The following is a 21,659-nucleotide window of genomic DNA, read 5'->3' on the forward strand; positions in this document are numbered from 1 at the left end:
GCCTTTCTTCTTTGTCCAAGAAGAATGTTCAAACTCAGGGGGGTGAAAATTAGCAAGTGTATCAGTTTGCGCCTGTTTTTGAGTAAAAAGAGACTGCCGCTACGGTCGGCAACGACTCCAGGCAGTTCATCGCTATAAAATCGTGGGTTGGTGCACCTGGGTGGCTCGGTCGGTTAAGCGTCCGACTTCGGCTCGGGTCATGATCTCGCGGTCCGTGGGTTCGAGCCCCGTGTCGGGCTTTGTGCTGACAGCTCAGAGCCTGGAGCCTGTTTCGGATTCTGTGTCTCCCTCTCTCTGACCCTCTCCCGTTTATGCTCTGTCTCTCTCTGTCTCAAAAATAAATAAACGTTAAAAAAAAAAAAATTTAAGTCGTGGGCATTGTGTCTAGGTGGGACGGCGTCTGGTTTCTAGCCCATGAATGGGAAGTAAGTGAGCAGGACCCCTGACCGCTCACTAGGGGCCTGCGTTTCTTCCCTGGCGCCCTCTCCCTGTCCCTCGGCCTGCGCCCGCGCCTCCCCGCCCGCAGGTGCCGACGGTCCTATTGCAGGGAAGAAACGGCACCAGGTTCAGGTCCTCAAGTTGGAGAACACACAGTAGGTCTTTTCCCACTGCTGCCAACCTTCGTGAACTCTATGCGTTGTACCAGGAGAGTTGTGTGAAATACGTCCTTAACGTGATACTGCGGAGTTTTGCTTTATACGCTTTGACACGCAACTTTTCTGAAGCATGTATGTGTTTGTGAGGTTACTTTTCGTGCAGGTGTTTTGATTGTAGCGAATGTATTAGTAATGGCCTCTTGTGATATAAAGTATATAATCTAAAAGGGATAATTATTTGCGTGATGTAACACGGAATAGTTTAGCCAGGTGCTTCTTCTCAAGGTGTGGCTCCTGGACCAGCGGCATCGGTGTTATCTGGGAGCTTGTTAGAAATGCAGATTCTTGGGCCCTGGCCCAGACCTGCTGAGTCGGAATCGCGGTTGGGCCCAGCAGCTGATGCCTTACGGGGCCCCGGCCGGGACTCTGATGCCAGCCAGAGTTCGAGAACCGCCGGTTCAAACCTTAGTTGAGAGGCTCTTGTATTTTTCCCGTAGATGTGCTCATAAACTTTAATGTTGTCGAGACTGAACTTTTAATGTTTAAGCATCAGACTTAAATGTTGCTAAACAGCTGAAACTAGATGTGCGATCAGTAACATGGCTTTTATTTATCAACTCTGTTTGTATCAACAGGTGACACTTGGACAGAAACACTGGCCTATGTGCTCTTCTGGGGAGTCGCAAGCATTGGAACATTTTTTATTATTCTTTATAATGGCAAAGATTTTGTCGATGCTCCCAGATTGGTCCAGAAAGAAAAGATGGACTGAATTTGTGTCTGTGGAAAGCGGCTCGGCTTAGAAGATTCCGTCATGCAGAACTGGAGTCTTTACTGACCCGCTTTCCACATCAGCCCGAGGTCCTTTTAAAGCCTCTCTCCAGAAGCACAGCTGTGCTCCGTGTGGGGGGAGGGGGGGTGACCTAGAATCAGCCTGACGTTCCTGCCTCGGCGACCTCTTCACTACTGGGATGGCTCTGTTTATAATTTGAAGCTCTTCTGTAATTAAAGGGTGACCCGCATTCAGCTCCTGGAATGGAAGGAATCTATTCCTTGTCGATTCGATCAACTTTTGCAGGATAAGTAATATATTTAAGAAATCTAGCTTCTTTCGTTATTTAAAATGGTAAAATTATTTTTCTAGCTCAGTTTCCTTATGGTCGTTGTAGAGGCCGTTGCTGTTAGCAAGCGGACTTCGCCACACCTCTTTGGACTTTCTTCAGAGTTTGAGCATCCGCTAGCTCGACTGTTGGTGCAGAGCACGTCTTTCGCAGCCGTCGCGCAGTTTGACGGAACAGCCTGAGACTTCAAGGAGTCGGGTCTGGCGTTCTTCTGAAGTTTCAGTTGGGCTGTCCTCTGAGTTCAGCTTGCACTTGCGTATGAAGAAGAAGTCCAGATAGTACTTTATCTTTTGTTAAAGGTGTAAATGAAATCAAAGAATGTAAAGCCTGTGTCTTACGCTAAAGGTCCAAAGCCGCCTCTGTTTTCAGGATTTGCCTCCGTGTGGAGGATACCCCTCGACTGGCCAGCGGTCCCTCCCGGGCGTGCTGGTTTCTTTGGGGGTCGTTCGTCGAGACACGCAGGCCTCCGAGAGGCGCTCGTGCTGGACTTGGGGTTGCCCTTGGAGGCCGCAGCTGCTTCCCACGCATGGCACCACCCGCGCTCTCCTCTCCGTCAAGGTTTTGTTAGCTCCCGATCAATAAGTGTGTCTGCAGTGTTGCGCTTCTGGTAGTTACGTTAGCGTTCTCCAAATCAAGGACCAACTTCAGTGTTAATTTTTGTGCAAAAACGAACCTGAAAAATCTGCTTTAGAAGCTGTGCATAGTTCTAATTATAAGTTGGACTGTGTATTCAAACTGTAATTATGAGGTTTAAATATTAGAAAAGTACGTAGGGTAGTATAATCGCCACTATTTTAAGGCAGTTCAATTAAATACGGCTACGGTATTTGTGTTGTGCTTGAAAATATATACAGTTTATTTCAATTTCAATAGTAATACCTTATGTTGTCCTTAAATATCTCTCAAAGCGCCTTGATTTCAACATGAATTTTTTCCCCCCGTTATCTTTTATAAACGTTAATAAGAGACGTTGCTTCTAGAAACTCTGAAAGAGATAATAGCTGGACACCCTCTGTAGCTTAAAACTCAGTCACTAAAATTCACAGTAGGGCAAGTCATTCTTAGAACTACCTATTCCTGACACGTACATAAGCGTAATCTGTTCCAAAGACGGAATGTGTGAAACTTGGTTCGTGTCTACTGTGCTCCATGACTCGAGTGCTACCGGGCATTTCACGGGAAGGACTTCCTCCCACGACCACAGCAGAGACCACCTGAGAGCCGCCGGTGCCCACGGACTGATGCTGGTGCGTCCGATCTGAAGGCGTCCGTGTTCCAGAAGCCTGCGGCGATTGCATTTCTGAATCCGTGTACTGTGCACCCGTACGTGAAAATAAACGTCCTGTTCTTTTCTACCACCGTTGCTGTCGTTCCCACACTTGGTCTCGAGAGGGGTGTTCTTTTTTACCGGAGAATTTTTTTTTTTTTAATATATTTTTGTTTAACGTTTATTTATTTTTGAGACAGAGAGAGAGAGAGAGAGAGAGAGACAGAACATGAACGGGGGAGGGGCAGAGAGAGAGGGAGACACAGAATCGGAAACAGGCTCCAGGCTCCGAGCCATCAGCCCAGAGCCCGACGCGGGGCTCGAACCCACGGACCGCGAGATCGTGACCTGAGCTGAAGTCGGACGCCCAGCCGACTGAGCCACCCAGGCGCCCCTACCGGAGAATTTTTAAATCATGCCAGGCAGCATGTGCTTGGGCTTCATAGAAAATCGGGACAGTGCAAGTGAGCAAGAAAATTAATGGCTTCTGAAATCTGGCTTTTCAGTGATCGCTTGAGAAATTGTGCTCCTCCTTTATTTTTTAGTTACAGATAAAAACAGGGAAACATTGGGGCACCTGGGTGGTTCAGTCAGTCGAGCGTCTGATCTGGGCTCAGGTTATGAACCCGTGGCTGGTGAGTTCGAGCCCCACGTCGGGCTCTGTGCCGACAGCTCGGCGCCTGGAGCCTGCGTGGGATTCTGTGTCTCCCTCTCTCTCTGCCCCTCCCCCGCGTGTGCTCTCTCAAAAATGAATAAATGTTTAAAAAAAAAACAAAGAGGGAAATAATTTAGTAACGTATGATGTCCGTAAAAAGGTGTTCCCTGCCCGCCCCCCCCACCTCTTGAGTTGTGGTCTGTTTTTCAAAATGATATCAGGTCTCAGCTGGGAAGTAGGACTGTGTTGCTTATTAGAAAGTGGTCTCTGGGGCTGGGGATGTGTCTGAATGAGGCGGGAAACGCCTCGGCGCCTAGGAGGCCCTTGCGCACGGGAGCGAGGCAGGAGTCCCTGGAGATGGTGTGTGGGTACGCCGTCCCCCTCTGAACCGAGCAGAGCTGCCTCAGGCTGCGCCAGGCCGTCCCTGGGGTCGGCTCTCTGCGTGGGCTACCGCGGCCCCTGCCCCGCACATACGGGTGAAGACAGCTGTCCCTGTGGCTTCCTGCAAAGGGGCTTTCGAGAATCTCTCCCACCCGTTCCCCGTGACCTTGTGTCCTTCCCGGAGAGCCCAGCCGGTGTTTCGTGCCTGGTAATCTCTAGCTCCTTCCTTCCGGGGGGCGAAGAAAAAGGGTATGCTTCTGATTGTACTTCAGTACGAGAGAGATCTCGTAGTGTGTGACCCAAGGAATCTGTGCTCTGTCTTATTTGTAGCTACAGAATGACAAGCGTTGTCCCATTCGGGATTCAGGGACCACGGGTGGGGGTGGGGAGAGGCAGGGAAGATCCCCAAAGTTATGTGATGCAGACTCCTCAGTCCTGATGGAATGGGATTTACTTTTGGTATCAAGATTGGAATTGGAGGTGTGCCCAACCCAGAGCCTGGATAAGAGGGCAAGAAGAATGTAGGGGTGTGTGTACAGAGGGGTGGCTTAACAGCCTTTTAAAAAAATGTTTATTTTTGAGAGAGAGAGAGACACAGAATCCAAAGCAGGCTCCAGGCTCTGAGCTGTCAGCACAGAGCCTGACGCGGGCCTCGAACCCACGAACCAGGAGATCATGACCCAAGCCGAAGTCAGGCTCAACGGACGGAGCCACCCAGGCGGCCTGGGGAAGCGACTTAAACAAATTAGCGTCTTGGGGTTTTATCATCCAAGGGTCCTGATGTCAGAAGAAAGCATCCTAATACAGATAAGTTATGGTAGGTGTTTAAAATCTGCTCCTTGGGAGGCTCTCCCGACATGGCAGCCTGGCCCATCAAAGCCAGCAAGACCGAAGTGCCAGGCTTCCGTGACCTAACCTCGGACGTCCTGTCTGCCGGATTCTCTGCAGCAGTTCTGGCGAGCTCATTCTGCAGAGCAGACCAGCGCCCTGAGTGGCACAGCACCCGGGTGACATGGGCTTTGCTCACAAGACCCTGCGGTTCGGGCAGGGCCTCGTAGGCATCCCTCATCTCTGCTGGGTAGCCCCTGGGGCCCGCAGTCGGCTCTCACCTGGGAGGAGGGGAGGGGAGAGAGGAGCTAGGAGGTGGAGGGAGGAGGGTGCAAAGATGTCCCCGTCGTCCCTGCTCCCCGTAGCTCCCGTCCGCCTTCCCTCGGTCAGTAGGAGAATCACGAGCCATGAAGGTACAAGGTAACACGGAATTGTTCTCTAAACTGGCTGTGCCATTTCGAGGCCTAGTGGCTCCCGTGGCTACCAGTGCTCGGGAAGCCCGACTTCCTGACTTTTTAATCCACCGGGTATACAACGGCATCCCATTCTGGCATCTCTCCGATCACCGGTGAGACAGGAGCATCTTTTCATAATTCTTTGTTGGGTCGTTGCTGTTCCTGTTCTGCGCCTTGTTGGGGTCTCTTGCCGGCTGCTGTTAGGTTGTTTGTCCTTACTGATTTGTGGACGTTCTTTATATTCTAGAGAGTAGTTCTTTGTTGGTTTTGCGTGCTACACACTTACGTCTTCTCCCGGCAGCTCATGCAGGGAGGGCCCCCGTGTTCACCCCTCAGTGGGGTTCTGGTTGCTCTTTGAAAACCATCTAAGCTCCTTGCCTGGCCCACAAGGTCTTTCTGACCAGACCCTGCTCACTCCCACCCCCGATCACTCTCCCCATCACAACCACAGGCCTCCTTCCTGCCCTTTCCCACCTCCGGGCCTTTGCACACGCCGTTGCCTCCTCCCGGACAGACATTCGGTCCGCAAAGCTCCTCAACCACCGGACTGATGCACTGTCCCTGCCACACCGCCACTTGACCCATGTATTGGCTTCTTAGAAACGGTCACCATCTGTAGTCCTCTCGTTTGTTACCTTCACTGTGACTCTCCCCACCCCCACCCCCCAGAATGTAAGTGCCATAAAGTCCAGGGACTGTGTCTGTCCTGTTCAGCACTGTCCCCAGCACCTGCCTCCGGACTGACTTGTACGATCTCAATAAAGGCTGATCCTGTCCACGTGGGCAATAGAAGAGAAGTGATTCCCATGTCAGAGGCCGGTCGAGACATTCTGGTTAAGAATTTCCTATTTGTCGGGGCACCTGGGCAGCGCAGTCAGTTAGCATTCAACTCTTGATTTCGGCTCAGGCCATGATCTCACGGTCCACAGGCTTGAGGCCCACGAGGGGCTCTGAGCCGACAGTGCGGAGCCTGCGTGGGATTCTCTCTCTCCCTCTCTCCGCCCCTCCCCACTCACGAGCTTTCTCTCAAACTTTAAAAAAAAAAAAAAAAAGAATTTCCCATTCGTCAATGATGTTTTTTTTTCTGCAGCAATTTAGAAGGGCTCATACCCTGTTTTAAACCCATCGAATTAGACCTTTATAATTTTTCTCTTTTTTTTCTTAATTTTTTTTATAGTTTATTTTTTGAGGGGGGCGGGGGGTTGGGGAGAGAGAGAATCCCAAGCAGGCTCTACACTGTCAGCGAAGAGCCCAGTGTGGGGCTTGAACTCAGGAACCGTGAGGTCATGACCTGAGCCGAAACCAAGAGTCAGGCGGCGCTTAACTGACTGAGCCACCCAGGCGCCCTTTTCTGATTTTTCTTACGGACTCTAACCATCGCCTCCCGTGAGGGTCACACTGCGTCAGTGTGGCTTCTCTGGCTGCCTGAGGAGGGAAACGTGGGGAAGGTGACAGAAACGAGAGACTGGGTAGATTCTCTTTTATTTGCCATGTTTTCAAAATTAACTCATCTATTTACATAATGTGGGCATATCTCGTGTTACGAGAGGGGGCTCAAAACTGCAGCCAGTACGTGACAAAAACCTACAGAGACACTTGTCAAAGGTTTTATCTATGACAACAATTGCTGAGCACCCAACCATCTCCCTCCCTGATTTCTTAGAGCTAAGTCAAGGACCGTTAATGTCTGCAGCATAAATAGAAAACTCTCTGGAGTCCGTGATCTGGCCACGACGTCGTGGTGACTGTTACGTGGATGAGGGTGGCACATCCCTTTCTCTCTCCAGCCTAATGGGGGAAGGTGGACAGGTGTCAGATGACCACTTTGGTGCAGCACCAACAAAGAATTTTTTTGAGACACGACTCATTCCTGGTTCAAGAGGACTATTGAAGAGTGCTCTGTTCTTCATGAAGTTCACAGAAACCAGAATAAAACCGAATGGGAGACCTGAGGCATTCTCACCTGGAGCACATTATTCTAGAACACCGTGACCTCATCCGTCCGACTTCCGTGAGCAAGCATTATTCTGTAGAAGTGGCTTTTCCATGCCATTGGAAGTGCACGAAAATGCTTTCAAACGTTTAAAGGTCACTTAAAAAAAATTTTGTTAACATTTACTGTTGAGAGAGAAAGAGTGTGAGTGGGGGAGGGGCGGAAAGAGAGGGAGACACAGAATCCGAAGCAGGCTCCACGCTCCGAGCCGTCAGCGCACGGAGCCTGACGCGGGGCTTGAACTCACGAACCGTGAGATCGTGACCTGAGGTGAAGTCAGACGCTTAACCGACTGAGCCACGCAGGCGCCCCTAAAGGTCACTTTGGACGCAAATGTTCCTACGTGTGTGACACATTACGGAGCCCTGGTCCTCCGGGTGTGGCCCGGGTGGGGCGTTGGGAGGTTTACATGCTCACAGGCTGTTCGAATGGGAGGCGAGGTGTGGAACCACAGAATAAAGGAATGATTTAGGACAACATTCGTCTCCAGGGTCCTGAGGATACTTGGCATTTGGGGCTGAGACACCCTGCTGATGACGGACCCCAGGAGGGGCGGCCCGTGTTGTAAGACCGTGACCATGACTGGGGCCCGAGGGGGACCCGCTCCGCAAGGATTCAGGAACGGAGGGCTGTGTGTTTGCCACTGAGTGTACCTACTCTTCAAGCCTTGACATCTACAGTTTTTCAACGCTAGACCCTCTGCTGAGAAGTCCGAAGGCTGAGTACTTGTGCTTGATAAATGCTGGTGCATTTTGAAGGCTAGTGATGACCTCCTCGTAAGTGGCCATCAGGTGCAACGGGGAAGCAGTGACAAGACGGCTTGTAAAAGGAGAAGACCTTTCTGGTGCCTATTTTTGTTATCTGGGCATTTATAAATACACGAAAAAGAAGTCGAAACAAAACAAAACACTCCAGCCAACGTCCCAGGGGAGTGTTTCAGTGTCTTCGAAGATGTCTGTACAAATCTTACCCAAAGAAACTCGTGAATTCTGTATGTCGGTGAAGCACAGAAGGTTTGGGGGGGGCCCCTCCCCCCTCAGGAATAACCTTGACCTGCCGATTGCCGTGAAAAAAGACAGGAGACCCTAGCCTGGTAGACTAATGCTGAATCATAAATACAGTGCCTTCGGTTACAAGATGCTCTGTTTGAGTTACATATACGCTTTAGAAAACTTCCGTACAGGGGCGCCTGGGTGGCTCAGTCGGTTAAGCATCTGACTCTTGGTTGTGGCTCAGGTCATAATCCCATGGTTCCGAGGGTTCGGGCCCCACATCGGTCTCTGCGCTGACAGTGTGCAGCCTGCTTGGGATTCTTTCTCTCCCTCTCTCTCTGCCCCTCCCCTGCTCATGTTCTCTCTCTCTCTTTCTCTCTCTCTCAAAATAGATGGATAAACTTTAAGAAATGTACAAATATTTTAAAATCGATTGTAAGTGATGCTCGTGGTCTTTGCTATAAAGAGTTGGCCACCGTGTCCAGGTATGACGTCATCTGTGGGAACGTTAGATTTACTTTCACCCTCAAAGCGGCTCTGGCACCTTTCCTAACGCGTAAGGCACTGGGGCAGGGGCCGGCTGCACGGACTGCTCACGGGACCACGCCCGGGGCTTTGGGGTCGCATCCTGTGGTTGGGGTGACGGGTCGTCGACCCGCTGTGAGAGACCTCAGATCACAGGAGCGACCCCAAACAAAGGCCTCCCTTCTTCGTGGCCAGCCAGTCCTCTTAGTGAGAAACACAGTCCTGGCGTATTCAGTATGACTGAAAACAGAGAACTGATTTTGCACCAGTGACATTCAGATGGCTCATCTCAGGGCGCTTAAAAAACCTCTCTTCACACTGATCTAAAAGCACCTGCCCTCTGTTATGTTGGGATTTCTTCAGGGGGAAAAAAATTGCTTAAATTTTATCCCATAAAAATTATAGTCGAATTTCAGCCCACGGTGTGCCCGGATTCTGGGGCTTCCCTAGAATCGAGAAAGCAATGGTCTTCAAGACTGGCCTTGAAAAGCCCGTGTCTTTGGCGGAAAGGAGCCAGCTCGGTGCGACCTTGGGGGCAGGCAGAGGGGAACAGGGGCCGCTCCGTGGATGGGCATGGGTCCTCCCGAGGGAGCCTTCTTCCTCCACACCCTCCTAATTCTTCTTGATGGGCTCAGGAAGATGACGGGTTGAGTATTTCTGGAGTAAATATGCTTAAAGGCAGCCAAGGAGATTCCGCCTACAAATACAGCCGCAGAACAGTGAGCGGCCGACCAGAGTCTCTGGGAAGCCGAGTCCTCAGGCCACAGGAGGCGTGTCTCCCCTCTTGAGGCAGCGCACGATGAAGGTCCCCAGGGCCACCAGGGGGATACACATGGTGGAAGAGGCCACGAGCAGGCCGATGATGGCCAGTGCGTAGAGGGGGTAATCCTTGGTCACAAGCTGACCCTGAAAGGAGAAACCAAGAGTCAGCGGGAAGAGCCACCACAGGCAGAGCCCCGCTTGGCGGAGAGCATCTGGGGCTGGGCATCCTTACATCTGGGGCCACCTAAATGGAGGGGGCTTAACCTCAGCCCCGTGCTGCCCAACAGGACCTCGTATGATGTTAGAAAGCTCCATCTGGGTGCTGTCCGACATGGTAGCTAACAGACACAGGTGGCTACTGAGCCCTTGAAATGTGGCCAGTGGGCGTGAAGCACGGAACTTTACATTGTGCTGAATATTCACGAATTGAAATATTAATCACCGCATGTGGTGGTTGGCCGCCATCTTGAACGGCACAGCCCTAGTCTTGGGAGGAGGCTTGGCGGACGTCTGGATTGAGTTGGGGGATGCTTCCCTGAATGCAGATGCATTAAAGCTGATGAGAAAGGAGGCCAAAAAGCCAATAAATGCCACCTTTCCACGAGGGGGCCGCAGAACAGCTACGGCCGAGGGATCACAGGCCAACCGCGCGTGGCTTGTCAACCAAAACGCGCTCGGAGTGTGGTGTGGGAACCAGCCCACAGACTTCCTGTTACTCGTCCTATGACTTGTTGTAGCTGTTGTTGTTCTGTACTGACCGGTACAGAAACCGGGGGAAGCCTTTAGAAGCTGTTTTAGCAATGTGACAGCTTCGTCTCGTATCTGTTGATACAAGAAATAATGGAGGCTTGTAGTCCCTACGTGGTTTTCTGTGTACCTTCTGCCTTTTCAAGGGATTCACTGCTACTGCTTTTGACAAAAGCGTCAGTCTGCTCTGGGTTGGAGAAGACACCCCGGTCCTTCTCCTGCCGGGAGGCAGGTGCGGGGGCACCTCGCAGCCGCCATCAGTCACCTGCTCACTTGGAGCAGCGTCCTTCACGGCCACCATGCACGCTGAGTGCTAAGGGACAGCGTCTTCTACCCATAGGAAAGCAAATGCCAACTGGCCTGCAGGATTACTTTCCTCCCAGCGTAAATGTTCACTGTGAGAGTCTGCCTACACGTAAGGGCAGCCAAGGCTGGCCCTCAGGCCAAGTGCATTGACAAGGCCGCCCTGGTTGTCAAAATGCTGACACACGGCGCTTCTGGTCGGTGAACGGCAGTTGCCTGTGGCCTGAGTGAGCCTGTTGCGTCCCAGCCACACACACACCCAGAGCCAGACCCTCCCGGGATGCGGTGATTTGAGTGCTAAGACGGGTCCTCTCGGGCACCTGCCGGGGCTCAGGGACCATGCCCCGGAGGCTGGCTCTGCCTTTCCCCAGGAGGCTAAGTGGACAGAGGTCGGAGGGCCTGAGGCTGAGGAGGAGGGTGGAGGGCGCAGCCCCGGGGGCAGGAACCAGCGCCTCTGCAGGGGGCTTTCTCCCAACCCCCGGGAAAGGCCCCCTGGGAAGTTCTAGAAGGAATCTTACTCTTTAAGGAGCGCACGTCGCAAAACTCAAAGCCCAGGTCTGCTCTCCTGGGCTGTTTTTAAATACCCGGGTGGTGTTTCCATGCCGCGACAAATAACCTGCCCACACCGCGGAAGCGGATCTTTGGTTTCAGGAAACTTAAAGCCGCTTCTGGAGAGTGAGCCCGGGGGCCCCGAGACAGGGGGTACCTGGGAAGCGTCCCAGGCTTGGTATTGCAGCGTCCCCGTGAGGATGTAGTCACTCAGGTAGAAAACAAAGAGGCTGATGATGAGGAGTGGGCTCACGCCGGCCCACATGGCCTTCCAGTACCAGTTCAGGGTGCGGCCAGTCATGGCCTTGAGGTCACTTTCAAATCTATTTGGGAAACGGGGAGAAAGTCTGGATTACGCACGCCGTCGGGGCCGGGGGCGGGGGGGGGGGGGGGGGACGGGGCTCCAGCGTCCACATCCCTGTTTGTTTAGGAAGATTCTGTTCTGAGCGCCACTGAGCCTTGGGCACGACCCCTCCGGGGTGTCTGACCCCTCCTGGGCAGAGGGGGTGTGGGGTGGGGCAGGGGGAGGAGCCGAGGCCACCACAGAGCAGGGGAGCAGAGCAGTCCCCCCAGAGTCAGGTGCACGTCAGGAGATAATCTTCCCGGGGCCACCTCCAGATGAAGGCTGCCGGTGTGGACCAGAGGGCAGTTCCCGGAGATAGCAGAAGCCAACAGCCTGGAGGGTCACTTATCAAGCCAGACCTCCACGCTCGGGGACCCCGAGGGGCAGCTCTGCCCCCACCCCTCCCATCCTGGTATCAGCGACTCTACTGCCCAGGAAAACGCTCCCAAGAGAGGAATCTCTTTTGTACTCTGGAGCCACAGCAGGTTCTGGGACAGAGGGAGAGCCAAACCTGGGAATGTGGCACTCTGGCCAAGACCCGCCGGAGCGGGCGTAGAGAGAAGCCAGAGCAGTGCCCCCCAAAGGTGGCTGCTCTGGGATTTCGTAGTCTGCACACTACGTCTCCCCCCCCCCCTTTTAAAGAGCTAATCACGTTTCCTAACACAGACTCAAGTATGGAAAGTGTCTTCACTTTGGGAAATACTGACCCAGCCATCGTCACCCCCATTTAACGGCAGCAGGCACCGAGGCCCTGGCCGTGAGGTCACTTGCCCCAGGGCACCCGGGTAGCGGCAGACCCAGGCCCAGACCCGGCTTGGCCTGCTGTCTCCCGTGCAGGGCCTTGAAACCGCACCCAAAGCAGAAGTGGCCCTGAAGAGGGGCGGGGGTGGGGTGGGGTGAGACGGTCACCAGCTGCAACCACAGCCACCTGCCGCACTGGGGCCTGGGGCTTGTCCTGAGCTCCCACCTGACATGGCGCTGTTGCTAGATGTTCACTAGATGGCGCTGTCTCCCTCCCCGGTCACTCCCGGATCCTGCCACTTCCACACTCTATGGGAGACGCCTTTTTGGTTCTCCCTCCCTCCAGCCTCACCACTTAGCACCACCCCTTTGCATGGACTTGTGCCCTTTCTCCAGCACCTCCAGTGGGCCCTGGGTTCTGTTCCTCTTTCCTCCGCCTTCTCCGTTCCTGGGAAACACCTACCCTCTTAGGTGACCCATCTGTTTCTCCCTCTAGACTGGCATTTCCCGGGGGACCAACTTGTCCCAGTGTTCCCAGGACTTCCCCAGTGTTAGCACTGGACAGCCCGCACCCTGGGAAAGCCCTCGGTCCTGGGAAAGTAGAGTGGGTCACTCTAGCTCGAATGTCCCCAGTAGGTAGCAAATGGGAGGTAGGCTGAAAAAAGGCTTCCTTGACCAAAACGGTTTTGGCAAGGCTACCATTTATACCCCGTCTTTGAGATTCCCAATCGTCTTCATGGCTCCAGGAAGTCCTAGAGGAAAGAAATTCTGACTCTGTTTAACTTATGTCTTGCAAGTTATTTGATCATGGACATCCTTCAGCATGGCACGGGACCCCAGTGCTTCTGGGGACACAGTGGGAAACGTGGCTCAAAGGGGTCTGGTTTCTAGAATGTCATGGCTGGTGCTGCTCCCTACCCCCACCCCCCTCCAAACCAACGTGGAGGGTGGGAAAAGACTGAGGGTGGGGGGGCACAACTTGGCTCACCTGTCTGATCGGCTCATATCTGAGCAGTGCTTCCCAAATGCTCATGTGGACCCCTCCCGTGTGAACGTGTAGGATCTGACTCACCGGGCCTGGGAGGGCCCGAGGTCCCGCATGTACGATGAGGCTCCCCCCTGGGCCCACGCGGAGGAGCAAGTCTCTCTAAACCAGTGGCCTCAGCCCGGTGGCACAGCCCGTCACCCAGGGGGGGGATCTACAACATTCCAGTGCCCGGCCGTGCTCCGGGATCGAGAGCCTGACATCCTGAATCGGCCACGTTTTTTTTGGTTTTAAGTTATCAACTGGACTTTGGTCAGCGTGCCCGAAAAATACTGATGTTCACCGAGGGTCAGAGTATGTGGTGCCTGGAGGTAAGGGATCCCTGCCCCCCTAAGCCGCTGGGGCCCGGCACGATCAGCAGGCGAACGTCCTATAATAAAAAGTAAAACCACGGGAAATGGGGAGAGGAGGTGTGGGCGGGAGCGAGGCCGAGGATGAGCTGAGAGATGAGGGCAGAGGGAAAAGCCATGCCAAGTGGAAAGGGGAAGGCCAAGTGCACGTGGGAAGGGGCTGCTTTCCCGGTGGGGCGTGGCCTTCGGGGCATCCCCACCCCCTGCAGGCGTTGGGGGCGGGGCCTCCTCACCGCCTCAGCCCGAACACGTAACACACGGCGACGATCTCCACCAGGACTATGAGCAGCAGGGGCAGCGTGGCAGCGTAGTCGTTGAATATGTCGAACCAGTAGTTGCCGGCCTCCATGGTGAACACCAAGCCGATGACGCAGTTGACGAGGCACACCAGACCTGGGGCCACGAGACCGCACGCTCACCTGCCTGCCACGCCCCGCCCCCCCATCCAGTTTCCTGGGTGGCCGCAGAGCCGCCGACCCCGAGGGGACTCTGCCGGGGACCGGCCTCTCTGCGTGTCTGCCACGGGCGTGTGTGTTCCGGGAGGGGTGGGGGACAGCAAAGGTGTCCCGGGGAATGTGTGTCAGATGTCACTGATGTTAATTCTCGGCGCTGTCCTGCAGGGGGGCCCTCAAACTCGAGGGGGAAAGAAAGTTGTGGGCACGGCTATCTGCGGGGGGGGGGGGGGGGGGGCACCCAGCCTGTGGGTCTGGTGATTCTGTTTATCCCAACTCAGCCCCTGAGCTCCCGGGAGGTGAGTCGGGGCAGAGGGTTTGCCCTGCAGGGCATCCCGAGGACTCCCGTGTGGCGGGAAGAGGGAGGAGGGAGAGGAGGGGCAGATGGGAATGTTTACCCAGCTCCCACTACGTGCACCCCAGGCACCTGTCAGGCATTGGATCCAAAAGCCTCAGGAGCCCCCTTGACAGATGGGGAAGCCAAGGGCTCAGAGATACGGAGTAAATTTCCCAACATCCCACGGCAGGTCAGCGACGGAGTCTGGGCTCAGACACTGGCCCTTCTGCCTCCAGAACCCGGGACTTTGTCCCGGTCTCCTTTGGCTGACTCCCTCGGGCACTCCACAGAGTATCTGACTCGCAAGTTCCCACCTCCCACCTGCCCGTCCCGCCATCATACCAAGTGCCGTCACTCACCAAGCCCCAGTGCCATCTTGAGGGGACACACAAGGCCAAGGGGCTACGTGCTGGCCGGGAGCTAACGGCACACAGGATGCTGCTACAGAGACCAGGTGCAAGGGGAGATGCTAAGTGCTAGAAGGTTCCGACGAAGGGTGGGCAGCTCCGCCCAGGCGGTCAGGGCTTTAAGGCGATGGGGTGGGAGCTGGATTGGATTTGGGCTGGGAGAGGGGATGTCCCGGATGCGGTGGGATGGCGCCATCGGGGGTAGGGTGGGGGCCTAGGCGGTAGGGGGGAGGGGGGGCGGCCACGTACTGACGGGAAGGGGTGGGCAGGGGCTCTCGGGGCAGGGGCGGGGGCTGGAAATGCTCTGTGTCTCGACCTAGGCGGTGGTTACTTGAGCGGGAACGTGTGAAAATGATTGAGTTTGTGTTTAAGAAATGTACACGTTTGTTAACACGGCAGTGGGAACAGCGCCAGGTCGGTGAGTCCGGCCTTTCCCGGCACTGGGGCGGCCACTGCGCTGCCTGGTGAGGGAGAACCAGATGCGTGGGTGAGACGCACACGTGCCAGGTCCCCACTGCCCGAGAGGCGGCGAGAGCCACGGCAGGACCGCTAGGAGGTCGCCACCCCCACCAGCACATGGCCCCGCGGCAGCTTGTCCGTCTGCTCGCGCCCCACGCCCCGCCCTCCCCGACCCCCATGTCCTCCTCGGATTGGCCCACTCACCGGAGATGGCCTCCTTGGGCAGGTGGCTGGAGATGACCTTGCTGTCGGTCAGGGGCGTGAGGATGGCCGCCGTGTTCCCCAGCATGCTCCCGATGCCCAGCATCAACAACATGAAGAAATAGAGGACCGACCACAGCTGGGATGCCGCCATGTTCTTAATGGCCTCGGTGTAGACGATGAAGGACAGGCCAGTGCCCTGGACCGCCTGCCCGTGTGAGAAGACACCAGTTAGACACCCCAGCGGACTTACGGCTCCTTGAGCCCGCCCAGTGCTAAGCATCCTGGGGGGCCCTGGGGACTGGTCACGAGAAGCCACATGCCGAGGCTGGGTTTTCCGTCTGCAGACCAGCCCCTCGGGCTTAGCTGGGCTGGATAGAAACGTGAGTCGTCGGGAGTCCGTATTTGCAAAGCGCGAGGAGCACTGGGTTCCCGCACGTCTGTTCGGGATGAAATACAACAAAGATCATTTCTGCTCCCGGTATCATGACTGACTAGGTGCTCCGAGGCCTCGGTGGCTCGGAGCTGAGGTGGGAGGGGGGAGCCAGAGCAAGAGGAGCCCGTAAGGTGGGGAGCTGGCCTGGCCAGCAGGCAACCCGGAGGGCAGTTGTCCCGTGGCCAGATCCCCGCCGCGACAACACCGTGGTGGGGATACTGAACCGCGGAGACAGAACCTAGAGCTCCCTGCTTAAAGACAAACCTCAGAAGGGGTCGAAAGAGGTCATGCATGAGCTGGGGGTGCCCCCTGGCTACCGGCAGCAGAAGCAAACCCTCTCTGGGGGACAGCTCCCCCGATTTAGACCCGCAGGACCACCAGAGATGATCAAGCGGCGAGCTTGCAGACGGATTTGTAAACCCACGAGAAGACAAGCCACCATAAGCAAAGAGTCAGCGGGACTAAGGTCTAGAACACTCTTCCCCAAGAATGGCAGACGCTGGGGCAGCAGATTCAGAACATAGGTCAGCTCCATGGCAAACCAGTGAGCACAGTGGGATTCGCCAGCGCTGGGTGCAGACGAGAGGGGGTGATCGCTCGTAGGGAATTTACAAACAGTAACGAAATTACTCAGGTTGGCTTTTTATCATTACTATGAGCCAACACATTCGCAACAGTGATCAAACATTCCTCCCTTGAGGACAGACTGCCTTCCACTCTCCTGTCCAAGGCCACCAGTGGATCAGCTATGTATGACGTGTTTTTCTCGGCGAGAGACAGAGAAAGAGCAGGGAGTGAGAGAGAATCCCCAGCAGGCTCCACGCTGTTCGTGCGGGGCCCGCCCTAGGGCCCCGTCCCACAAATCTTGAGATCGTGACCTGAGCCGAAATCAAGAGTTGGGCGCTCAACTGACTGACCCACCCGGGCACCCCTATGCATGACATTTTTAAGAAACAAGATAAAATGACCAAGATAAATGTATGACAAGAAACCATTGGAATGAAAAGCAAATTTGAGAGTAAATAGCGTCTAAAAACATACTGGATGAAAAGACCACTGACAGCTCAGGACTGCTTGCACCTGAAAATTAGTGGACTTGGAAATATATCCCAGGGAGGAATCCATAATGAAGGAAAAAAAAAAAAAGATAAGAAGGTGGGAAACCATCAAAGAGTGGCCTTGCAGGGTGGGATGAGAAGGTCCAGCTGGAATTCGGAACGGGGAAGACAGGCGGAAGTCAAGGCGATGATTACGAGGACATAGGTATGAATGTTCCAGAACTGGTAAGATACACGGGTCCGTGGATCCAGGAAGCCCAAGGTCACCCAAGCCCACCCACGCTGGATAAATAAAAATGCATCCACGCTTGGATTGCGGACGCCAGAGTCCCAGAGAAGATGACAGGGAAATTGGAGGGAAGCCGGGTCCTTTGAAGAAGGACTTTCGAAGAGCAATGGCGGAAGCCAGAACCACAAGGCAAAGATCTCCAATGTGTCAAGGGAAAAGAGCTGTACACCTGGAACTAATATGACACTGTATGTTAATTAGACTGAGATTAAAATTAAAAGCAAAAAAAAAAAGTTTATTTATGTATTTTGACAGCGAGACAGAGAGAGTGAGCATGAGCGGGGAGGGGCAGAGAGGGAGGGAGACGCCAAATCCCAAGCAGGCTCCAGGCTCTGAACTGTCAGCACAGAGCCCAACATGGGGCTCGAACCCACGAATGGCGAGATCAGGACCTGAGCCAAAGTCAGATGCTTAACGACTGAGCCACCCAGGTGCCCCTAAAGGAAGGCATTTTAAGGGGCTGCTTGGAATTCTCTCTCTCCCTCTCTCCCTCTGCCCCTCCCCTGCTTGCTCTCTGTCTCTCAAACACGCATTTAAAAAAGTGTATTTTATTTATAAACAAATAAAATTAGGTGGACAAGGTGAAAGCGTTCTAAAAATCCTTGTTCTTTCTGTTTGGGTGGGAAGTCACGATATTGTTGAATTTCAGATTTTGTTAAGTTAAATACGCACAGGAAAAATTCGGAAGGAGAAATACACTGTGTCCCTTTCCAAACAGTAGAGAATAAAGTGGAACGAGGGGGAGAGACGAACAAGAACAAACACAATCGGGGGAGAAAAAGCCCCAGGTTGAATAAAGGAATAACCACGTAATTCTTGGACGCTGAGCCAAGCTTAAAAGTAAGTCAGGAAAACCCCCAAGTGTCCAAAACAAAAAGGAAATTTGAAACGAGTTCACGGAACAGGAACCGAAGCCCACGGAACCGATCAAGGCCTTGAGGGCTGTGGCTTGAGGGCTGGGGCTGTGACACCCGCCCAGGAGGGGGTCAGGCCACAGGCCGGTGTGAGCAGGGACCCGGGAAAGACGAAGCGTGGCCCCACCCGTGAAATGACCTGATAAGCGAACGTGATGCCACCAAATGCAGGTGCGGTGGGGATTGGCCTTTGAAGCTCCTGAGCCGTGGAAAAGTAGCTCTGGGGGCCTCATGACGAGCTGTTTAAGCTCTTTAGCTACATCTTTGGTTGAGGAACCAGACATCGTGAGCCACGTCTTAAGAGAAGAATGCACATGATCCCGGCGTGAAGGCGATAGAAACCACTCTAGGCCCGGGATCCTCAAACAGGGCCCCCGTGGATGGACTTGGGGGGGGGGAGGAAAGTTAGTAACAAAGGCCTCTCGCTGGGTCAGAACCAGTAGGTCCTCGCCCCCACCCCGCCCCCCCGGGGGCAGTGGCTGCCGAATCGAACAGGCGGCATCTGGGAGGCAACGCACAGGTCTGACACCAAAGGCTGACCGGAGAATCTTCCTTGGCTTCTCTTGGAGGAGAGAATCGGGCCGAGATCCTGCCTTACCGTGGCCAGCTCTGATTCCAAGCTGCAGTTCCTAATTTGTGGGAGCACCTCGCTGTATTTGCCGGGGAAGGCCGAGGCTAGGTAGCCCTTCACCTGCTCCAGGTTGCTGGCTGTCAGAAAGCCATCTTCAAGGTCAAAGGAGTTGGTCAGCAGCAGAATCACCCTGCAGAGCGGAATGCCGGGTTGACCTTCACTGAGTAGAAAGGCCGCGGTCGCCAACCCCTCTCTCGGAAGCCGGGGTGCTGGGGTTCCCTCCCCTCGGATTGGGCAAGGTCTCTCCAACAAAGGGAATCTGTTGATGGGTGACCTTTTTTTTCTTTTTTAAAATTTTTTTGATGTTTTTAAAAAGTTTATTTAAAAAATTTTTTTTCAACGTTTATTTATTTTTGGGACAGAGAGAGACAGAGCATGAACGGGGGGGGGGGGGGGCAGAAAGAGAGGGAGACACAGAATCGGAAACAGGCTCCAGGCTCCGAGCCATCAGCCCAGAGCCCGACGCGGGGCTCGAACTCCCGGACCGCGAGATCGTGACCTGGCTGAAGTCGGACGCTTAACCGACTGCGCCACCCAGGCGCCCCTAAAAAGTTTATTTAGTTTTGAGAAGAAGAGAGCAAGCAAGCAGGGGAGGGGCAGAGAGGGAGAGAGAGAGAGAGACAGAGAATCCCAAGCAGGCTCGCGCTGTCAGCATAGAGCCTGACGCTGGGCTCCATCCACAAACCGCGAGCCGAAATCAAGAGTCGGACCCCTGACCATGTCACCCAGACACCCCGGTTGGTGACCTTTTAAAGCCCGGGGTGACCTTGAATGGCTTTGAGGGAGCCTGAAAGAGGGCCAGAGATGAGAAACCAACCCACACAGCTAGGCCGCTTAAACCTCTGGGCCCGCATGGTCCGACAGAAATTTTGCAACGATGGGACCGTTCCGCGTCTGTGCCGTCCCACGTGGCGGCTGAAGCCTTGAAGGCGGTCGGTGTGACGGAGAGACCGACTTAAATTCATTCACATTTCAGTGGAAACCGGTTTCGACAAAAGTGCAATGAACTATTGGATGTAACTAACATTAATTAAACCAGTCCACATTTAAATCTGTCGTCGGTGGCCCCTTGGGGCTAGTGACTGCCGTATGGGACAGCCTAGTCTGGATGATGTTTATTATACGTTGGATAAGGCGGGCGGGCGGGGGGGGGGGGCAGACAGGAGATTCTGTAATGGCCCTGGCTCACCCAGAGGGCTCTGGGTTACTTCCAAGGTCAGGGAGACGGGGCAGAAGACACCGAGGTTTGGCTGTTCAGGGCCTCCCTGTGCTAAGAGCTTTGGACGTACGAAGCTGCCCTCAGCCCTCAGGCGGGGTGCCCGGGGTTGGGCCCCGGTGGAGAGCCGCAAAGCCGGTGTCCTCTGTCCCACGCCCCTTGACTTCCCCGTGCCACCTCTTCCCAGGCGGCTCTCAGAGCTTGGGGGACAGCGGGACGCACCCCCAACCCGAGGCCCCGGGGCTCACGGGGCGGCTTACTTGTTCAAGCAGCTCTCGTAGTTGAAGGTGGCCTTGAAACCGTAGATGGAGAAGGTCACGACGCTGGCAAAGATGGAGGTCGAGCTGTTGATGAGGGACACGATGATGGCGTGCTTCTGGCAATCGGTGGAGGGCTGGTTGTAGCTGGCAAAGGCGATCAGGCTGCCGAAGCCCAGGCCGAGGGAGAAGAAGATCTGGGTGGCCGCGTTGATCCAGGCCTTGGGGTTGGCCAGCTGCTCCAACTGCAAAGCCGGCAGGGACGGGGCTGGGGGACCCGGCCGGGTGGCGCTCCCCCGCCCCGGAACCCACCGACCGGCAGAGGGCGGGAGGCCCGGGGAGGGGGAGTGATATGTAAAAGGAGCCCCTGATCCATGACCAGGCACCGTGCGGGCCCGCGCCCCCACGAGATGGAGGCGGTGTGGGCTGGGGCTGGAGCTCTAGGTCTGGGATGACGGTGGGGGGTCATTTGGAATGTGGGGGGCATTTGCGGGGGCGGGGGGGGGGCCACCACAGCCATCTTGTTTCCAGGCGCCAGATTTGCCAAATGAACTTGTCCCAAAGGCGATAGTGCCCCCCCCACCCTCTGGTGACTGATGAGCGTTGGCTGTGGGGCGTCGGGGAGCGGGGGGGGGGGCTAGGGAGGGATCACAGAAAACCCTGCGGGGTGTGGATTCACCTCTGTAAGGGAAGGGGTGCGGGCAGGTGTGCGGGAGGGAGAGAGGTGGCTGGGTGCTAAATCCGTAGACTGCCAGGAGGGTGTGGGGTGCAAGTGGGGGCCGGGAGGCCAGATGCGGGGCTGGGGTAGCAGTCACTCGGGGTGGGGGCGGGGGCGCTGAGGAGGAGGAGGGTGGGCGGACCAAAGACTCAGTGTCCCAGAATGAACAGGGCTTGGGGTCGGCCTGGCTGAGGAGGTGACCCAGTGCCCGTAGGTAATCCACACCGCCCCCACCCACCTCCCTGGGTCTTCCCCCTTTCCACCCATCCTGGAAGATCGAAGGTCCCCTTCCCCCCAGCCCGTACCTTGGGCGTGAACATGTACGCCAGGCCGTTGGTGGCTCCGTGGAGCGTGAGGCCCCTGACCAGGTAGATGATGAGCACACAGTAGGGCAGCAGCGCGGTAAAATACACCACCTGCGGGCACCAGAGGGCAGAGTCACGTCCTGGAGACACGGTGCCGACAGTGCCCCTCTTGTCCCTGCGACAGACCTGAAGGCCTCACGAAGCACCACACTATCACACGTCCAGCTGGCAAGGCATCAGTGCAGGGGGGCTGGGTTTGAGTTTGGGCCGGCGGAGAAAGTGGGGAGGTGGGATGCATTTGCCCACCTCCGTAACCGCCGGGCAAT

The 21,659-nt window shown here is 55.1% G+C and overlaps 2 protein-coding genes across 3 annotated transcripts in view; one reads left to right on the plus strand and one right to left on the minus strand.

The window, feature by feature from the left end:
- SACM1L (SAC1 like phosphatidylinositide phosphatase) overlaps nucleotides 1-3,075 on the plus strand; it is a 58,115-nt gene extending 55,040 nt beyond the window's left edge. For both annotated transcript variants that reach the window (XM_003982140.5, XM_045049191.1), the window contains one exon: nucleotides 1,232-3,075. In XM_003982140.5, the coding sequence (XP_003982189.1) occupies nucleotides 1,232-1,368 (137 nt within the window). In that variant the 3' untranslated portion in view covers nucleotides 1,369-3,075. The remainder of the gene's footprint in view (nucleotides 1-1,231) is intronic.
- A 6,062-nt stretch (nucleotides 3,076-9,137) lies between these two features.
- The window catches only part of SLC6A20 (solute carrier family 6 member 20), a 36,935-nt gene continuing 24,413 nt past the window's right edge, over nucleotides 9,138-21,659 (minus strand). The window contains exons 5-11 of the mRNA XM_023248037.2: nucleotides 21,334-21,444; nucleotides 20,314-20,555; nucleotides 18,805-18,967; nucleotides 15,513-15,717; nucleotides 13,887-14,046; nucleotides 11,332-11,497; nucleotides 9,138-9,719 (exon numbers count right to left, since the gene is read on the minus strand). Coding sequence (XP_023103805.2) covers nucleotides 9,570-9,719; nucleotides 11,332-11,497; nucleotides 13,887-14,046; nucleotides 15,513-15,717; nucleotides 18,805-18,967; nucleotides 20,314-20,555; nucleotides 21,334-21,444 — 1,197 coding nt within the window. The 3' untranslated portion in view covers nucleotides 9,138-9,569. The remainder of the gene's footprint in view (nucleotides 9,720-11,331; nucleotides 11,498-13,886; nucleotides 14,047-15,512; nucleotides 15,718-18,804; nucleotides 18,968-20,313; nucleotides 20,556-21,333; nucleotides 21,445-21,659) is intronic.

This window comes from Felis catus, chromosome A2 (genome assembly GCF_018350175.1).
Source record: "Felis catus isolate Fca126 chromosome A2, F.catus_Fca126_mat1.0, whole genome shotgun sequence".
Classification (NCBI taxonomy): Eukaryota; Metazoa; Chordata; class Mammalia; order Carnivora; family Felidae; genus Felis; species Felis catus.